The sequence below is a fragment of the Camelina sativa genome, chromosome 7 (genome assembly GCF_000633955.1).
Source record: "Camelina sativa cultivar DH55 chromosome 7, Cs, whole genome shotgun sequence".
NCBI lineage: Eukaryota > Viridiplantae > Streptophyta > Magnoliopsida > Brassicales > Brassicaceae > Camelina > Camelina sativa.
The window spans coordinates 27,015,136-27,022,347 of record NC_025691.1 but is presented as its reverse complement, the minus strand read 5'-3'; the positions used below and the strand labels follow the sequence as shown (position 1 = coordinate 27,022,347).

Here is a 7,212-nt window from a genome sequence, read left to right as displayed (position 1 = left end):
AAAAAAAAAAAAAAAAAAACGAAACTTTCAGAGTTCCAAAACCATAAATTTGGAATCTTTAAAGCAAAATTGAAACACAAACCGGGTTTCTTGGAGGTAAGAGCAACTTCCTTCTTACGAACCAAAAAATTGATAAGCGAAGACTTGCCAACATTAGACCGACCCAAAATCGCAATCTCAGGACGGTCATCTTTAGGACAATCTCTAGCACGAGCACTACTTTTCACAAACTCAACTTCTTTGATCTGTGAATGACCCGCGAATGGTCCGATTACGATATTGGAGCCCGGAAGCACCACGTCGTCTGTTAACTCCTCGATCTCTACACCAGGAGGTACGAACAACACGGACTTTGCGAACTTGGCCGCATCAGAAATCGAACGGTTCGTTGTTGTTGGATTGTTCGATGATGATGATGATGATGATGATGATGATGATGATGAGATTCGTGGGATGGATATGAGATTCTTCGGGTTACGGAATGATTGGAGAGTGTGGAAGGAGTGAGATTTGGGTATTAATAAAGGAGTCAGATTTATTGTTAAGGATCGATATCGTAGTAGTAGCACCATTTTTGTTTTTGTTTTTTTTTTTTGTTTTTGTTTGGGCAGAGAGAGAGAGAGAGAGGTTTGGGTTTAGAATGAAGAAGATAGGGTTTTTGAGTTTTGGGAGACCTTCTGTTTCACATGGAGGCTTTCAGTGTTTTTTTTCTTACAATTACTTTTTTTTTTCATTGTATATATATATGAATATATTATATACTCGAATTTCATGTGTTTTAAAAATATTCGACGGCACTATTACGAATCACTCAGATTTATTTCTTTATTGTCAAACTCCTCAAACTTCTAAATCATATACCATTCTAGTTTTATCATATCACATATGTAATACATATTATAATCACGACGATAACTATCTTGATTATCTATGTGATAATGACTAATTTAAGGATGGCATTGACATAAATCATATATATAACCAAGAGCCAATGTTTGTTAGAAATAAATTAGCGAAAATCAAAGATTCTTCTTCGTCTTCTGGGTATAGATGTAATCAGTATGAGCGACCAAAGACCTTCTCATCAAGCAATCTTCGTCGTTGGCACCACAGTTCTCTTCTACCATCTCATCTAGTTTTCCTTCCATCTTTTTTTCCTGCCATATAAATCACACATTACATTAAAATTATTAGAATAACATGTACATGTACATTTTTATCAACGTGTATTTGATGTCATACAAACATATATACACCTAAACGAATCGACTAATTAATTGCGCATGCGAAAAATGGCTATAGTATTACGCATGTATATATGTTTGCCCTTTGTGTTTTTGTATAGATATATGTATGGAAACAGGTTCATGGCATGTGGATCAGACTAACCATGTTACATGGATCCGCGGCAGCAGTTGTGATAGTGACGGTGAAGGTCGGGTCGGGACGGGCACTGCACATTAGCGTGGAGCAAAGGAGGAGAGCTATCGTGAGCAAGGCGGAGACGTTTGCCATTTTTTCGATATCTTCTTGGAGGGGGGAGAGATGCTTAAAAGTTAAAAGAGAGGAGTTGACGGTTTTGGTTTCTTTGAATTCTCAAATTTATAGCAAAATTTCGAATCTATTTTTGTTCTGTTCATTTATTTATTATATATAAGCTAAAATGGGAATCTTATCACACGTTGATAACCTCAAATCATCTTCTCTTTTTAGGAGAGTCTAATTTTGGTGGACTTGTTTGACCGATAGAAAATGGAAGTGGAAAATGTATTAAATATTTTCACACTTGTGCATAGTGTTATTAGTGGATTTGGACCAAACCGATAAGGAAACAAAAAAAAATTTTAGTTGCGGCGTCGGCGTGTATGAAACGTGGGATGATAGAGTGATCATACTCCACTTTCTAAAAGCATGTAGAGTCCATTTTAATTTTATTTAAAGTTTTATGGCGTCACCTACCTACACAAGCAAAATATCATTTGACCACATGATTTAAACTAATATTTATACACACACACGGATGCAATGGATCTAACCGAGACATATGGTGTAGTCGACATTGAATAACGGTAGTCGATACAATTGTCAATATGTTAAAAGTAATGGTGACAAAAGAACGGATAGCACAAATTTAACAAAAGGATTACACAAATCCGTTGCAATAAATTATTGCAAATCAAACATATCTAATCTATGAACAAATTATAATAACATTTTGAATAAAGTAAAAAAAAAATTATCGATATATTAGAGCGAACAATTTTTAAAAGTTTTTAAATTACATAAAACACACTTTAACACATCAAATATCATGCTTATTGAAAATTATGTGTGAATGACTATTTATCTTTGTAAAAACAGTGAACAAATTATTGAAAAAGTTAGGGAATACCTTGGATAGTTAAATGCCTAAATAAAACTACGGACAAAACAAATGTTAATTTGTGAACGATGAGAACAATCTTACGCACTAGCAAACACGTCCCTACCCGAGTGGTGTGACATGGTGTTGATATCATCCGGTTGGAGCGCACCAAATTTATAAGCGTGTATGGGCGACTATATTTAACCAAACCGTGTCAAAAACAAATCGTCAAAAAAATAAAAATTGCAATTATAATTACATATTATTGGTTTAAGAGTTACTCCCTCTGTTTCACAAAAATATCATTCTAGAGTTTATTTTTGTTTAACAAAAAAAGTCATTTTCTTTTTTCAATGCATTTTTAACACTAATTTTTTTAATTTTATCTTTGATATAAAACTAATTAAATTATTAATTACTTATTAAATATATATGAACATATATGTATAATTTAATATTTTTTAGTTTGTCAGAATGATACTTTTTGTGAAACAAAAAAAGTATAAAAAATCGTCATCACAAAAAATGATGCATTATAATTAATTTATTATATTGTTTTATTATGTGTGAAAAAACTTAACTTAGATTAATTAGGAGTGGTTGCCCAAAAAATAAAGATTAATTAGGAGCAATGTATCAAACACAGATCCAAATCGATGTTGATCGATGTTATATATATAGTTCGAGACTGGTTTAGCTTTGGTATACTTCAAATGTAAATCACCTTATTTTCAAGACTGGTTTAGCCTTTGGTACACTTCAATGTAATACCCCTCTACTTATGTACTTCCCAATGTTCTCTAGGTTATAGCCATGTACTCTTTGCTTCCTTCAAATTAATGCACCAAACTTATTTAAAAAAAAATTTGGAACAGATTTTTAAGATATACTCAAAAGTTTACTTTCTTTGGAGAATATGATTTTTGCTGGATTCAACTCAACTTCTCCTTTGATCGGGATCTATATTTCACTCATCTATTTCGTCGATGTATGTGTTTATGAAACGATAATGTGATCACAATTCATGATGACTTATGGAATGATAAATTATGACAGTTCAAGTTAGAATATGACAGCATGTCTGTACGAGAAATCCAGAAATTAGAGAGAAGAAGGGGTGGTCGAGTTCCAGCCTTCCAGGTTATGCTTGGTAGCACTTAAAATGATGGTTCAACTTATAGAAGTGATCCTTCGCTTAAGGAGTTGAAGGAGCCTAGAAAAGCTGATGATAAGGTTAGGCAGACTAGATCTCAACCATAGAGTTTTTTTTGTAAATGATGAATCTTGTGTAGGTGTAACCGAGTGCGAGTGTTATTTTGTCATTTATTTTGAATAAGTACTAGATTTTAATCCGCGGTACACCGCGGGATAATTTTTTTATAATTATTAAGAACATATGTATGTTGTATTTTTTTATAATTTCTTTTAATTAATATTTAGATTTTATAATTTTAGTTGGAATACATTTTTTATGTTTGATATGGGTTATGATTGGCATAATATCTCTATCAGACTAAAATATTGTGTGTTTTAGTAGATCACCCGTAAAAGATTCTATAATCATATTTATGTAAATCCTAAACCGCTCTATAATATGATTTGCAAAAATTTAATTTCTTTTAGCAATTTAAAATTATGTAGAAAAATTATCTCATGATATGTTGTATGTGGGTTGAATTTGAGAGAACTATAAGTATGTGTATTTTGTACTATAATAAAACTCATATTTTGTAAAATAATTATATTATTAAAATACATTTATAATTGTAATTATATTTAAAAATTTGAGACTTAACACAAATCATTGTTGAGTAGCCAGTCAACAATACATTGATACATTATATAATTGATCAATTTAATTGAAGTATAATATGTATATTTATTAATTAACTTTTAGTATTATTTTGCTCAAGTAATTCAAATAATTTAGATGACTAAATACATATATTAATTTATCTATCATACAAAATAAAATGCAGAGAAAATATTATTTGTGGCATAACTGAAAATTTAAATTTACTTAAAATTATCTTTTGATGTTAAGTATAGAAATACAGATTTGGAATAAATTGAATAATTATGTATGTGTTCATGTTTGCTTCTGACTTTGGTTGTCTTCTTCGGCTCCTTTAATCTCTGCATCTAAGACCAAATCGGTGGCGATTTACTGAGGCTCTCCTCTTGATAACGGCATCTTCATCTTGTCGGTCGCGTCTCTCGTTCCCCTGATTGCTTGAATACATATGAGTGATAGCTCTTTCCGATGGTCTAACTTGCGTTAGATTTGTTGCTCGATTTGGTTCATTGCGGTTAGATTCAAAATAACAATCGATCTCCCCTGATCGTGGCTGATAGATCTCTTCTCCGACTTCAAATTTTTTTCATCTCGCTAAAATGTGCTCCAAATGAATCAGCCATTAGAGCAGGTTAAGTTTCTTTGCTTTTGTTTCAAAGAAAATGTGGTTGAGTTTGGTGAGTTTAGGTGATGTGAATGAAGAGAATTTATAGTGTTTAGGTGAATTTAGGGTTTTTCATTTAAGAATTGCAAAAAAGTGTAGAGCAAGTTTAAAATATTTTGCAAATAATTTTGAAATGGAAATAATATTGGGTATATGCGATTGTGCTTGTACATTCATTGAGAAGATATTCATATTTTCAAATCGTCAAACTACAATTGGAAAACAAAATCTTTTTTTTTTGAACAAAAAGAAAACAAAATCTATCTTACCTTATTAATAGGAAATATATTAATTTTAAAATAACATCTTCATTGTGTTATTGGAATGATTTCTGTTATTGAGAAAATCTTAGAACTTATCTTACCTTATTCGTAGACTTGGTCTTTAATTTACATATAATGTAAAAGATATTATCTTTAATAACCAATTATTTTTAAATTTAATGCTCTTTATTTTAGGCAATTAATTCCTGCGACTTGCTAAAATTCCGGTGAAACGAACATATGTTTTGATTACACAAATATTTTATTTATTATTTTTGTTTTTGTAATTTCTTAGGGACCAACATTGCAAAATAACAATTTAAATAAGTACAAATAAAAGGGTAGAACCCAAAATGTATTTCAAATATATANATATATATATATATATATATATATATATATATATATATATATATATATAACTTTGATACTTAAATGACAAAGTAGTATCCACAAATAAATTTGATTTATAATATCTAACTTTGATTTTGACCATTTGGGTTATTGTGTTTATGAACGTTATTTTGTCATAATTATAATTGAGAATGTAATCTTTTGTTTCTCAAAATCTCTCGATTTACATTCAACTATCATAAAGATGTATTAAAATAAGTTTTGAGCATTTAATCTCGATCTCTTAAATGATGGTGTCATAGTGTGTATGGCAATAAACGTAAATAAATTTGATCGATTAATATAGTTCCATTAATTGAGTTAAGTAGAAATATTATTTTAGGAAAATTTGTAGGGGTTAATTAAGTAGAAATGTTATTTTAGGAAAATTTGTAGGAGTTAATGTTGCAAAAAAACAAATTAAATAAGATAAACTTCAAAGACATAAACCAAAATGTACTTCAAAAATGTTAATATAGATTTATCTTTTAAATAGTGATCAATATCTTATAATACTTTATCTGAGTCGAGGGGTAAATAGTAGTATCTCTTTGAAGTATTTGTGTGGTTGATGCATGTAGCAATTTATGTAAGAACATAAAATACATAGACTCAACTGACCTACTTATATTCAATAATAGCAGCAATATATATTGCTGATATTTTGTTTTCTTTTTGTAATGAAAAGAGAATTGTGATTACTGAAAAAAAAGTTAATGTGGGAAGCATTTGAATGATACAACTTTATGGCCATTAAAGGTTGATTTAACATGCTACCAAACCATATAATAAAAGTTTTCTCAATATATTTTAATTTTTGCTTTACTTTTTGAAGATTTGCATGTGGCCGTTGCTATAGTTTTTGTCTTCTTTATCTTCATTCTAATTTCCAATAAACTAACTAACCGAAAATATTAGTGTAAATTACTACTCATTTACTACTCATTTACTATATGGTTACATGGATATAAATTCTTGTTTACGATCATTTATAAAAAAAAAAATCGCTTTCGTTCTTAAATTTTCTTTTGGTTAAACATAAAATCATCTTTAGTTAAATTCCGATTAAATTTTGTCCTCGTACCACTATTGTCAGTTTGGAAAAATCACTTTGATTATAGAAAATTACTTATTGAGAAAACATTTAGTTGGTAGTTACGCCAGTACCAACTAATACTGTATATGTTTTTCCAAATTATCGGAAAACATCATTTTTAAAGTATAAAATCATATAAACAACTCACTCAAACATTTTGGGGAAAAGAAAATTAATCTTTTCTGATACAAAAAAATAGAAAATAAAAAGTTGGATTTAGTAAAACTTAGAGAATATTATTACTATGTTGAATAAGAATTTTAAAAAAAAATTGATTGAAATGCTTGTTTATTTTTCTCCTATCAACCACCACTAACTTCACATATAATTATACCATAGAAACCATATTCTTTAATTTTGAGCCTCAAAGTACAGATATAAAATCTATTTTACTTTTTTTTTTTTTGTTGGTTCTAAATCTAGATTTGAATGCATGGCGACAAATTAGATGAATGGACAATGCATGTGTTAAATATGGACTGTTTTTCTTCATCACTAAGCTATATATATAACAAACATTTGGTTTAGCAGTTTTAACTTACTTTATTTTCAGAAAGTGACCTTAACCGAGAGCCTATTGGTGTCCCACAAAATATTTTTCTACTTTTATAAAAAGTCGTTTGAAAAATACTAACC

At 29.5% G+C, this 7,212-nt stretch overlaps 2 protein-coding genes across 2 annotated transcripts in view; both read right to left on the bottom strand.

Annotated features, from left to right (window-relative positions):
• LOC104702824 (GTP-binding protein At2g22870-like) overlaps positions 1-700 on the bottom strand; it is a 2,261-nt gene extending 1,561 nt beyond the window's left edge. Inside the window, exon 1 of the mRNA XM_010418745.2 lies at positions 83-700. Within this exon, the coding sequence (XP_010417047.1) occupies positions 83-572 (490 nt within the window). The 5' untranslated portion in view covers positions 573-700. The remainder of the gene's footprint in view (positions 1-82) is intronic.
• Positions 799-1,610, bottom strand: LOC104702821 (phytosulfokines 2-like). The gene is made up of 2 exons (XM_010418743.2): positions 1,390-1,610; positions 799-1,157 (listed from the first exon to the last, which is right to left on the bottom strand). Exons 1-2 carry the CDS (start codon positions 1,513-1,515, stop codon positions 1,020-1,022), a joined length of 264 nt encoding a protein of 87 aa, XP_010417045.1. The 5' UTR covers positions 1,516-1,610; the 3' UTR covers positions 799-1,019.

Bases quoted from the DNA above. Each gene is read 5' to 3' on its own strand.
- LOC104702821 (XM_010418743.2), bottom strand. From the start codon at position 1,515: ATGGCAAACGTCTCCGCCTTGCTCACGATAGCTCTCCTCCTTTGCTCC. The intron at 1,158-1,389 runs GTTAGTCTGATC...TTTATATGGCAG, and splicing joins CCGCGGATCCATGTAACATG to GAAAAAAAGATGGAAGGAAA.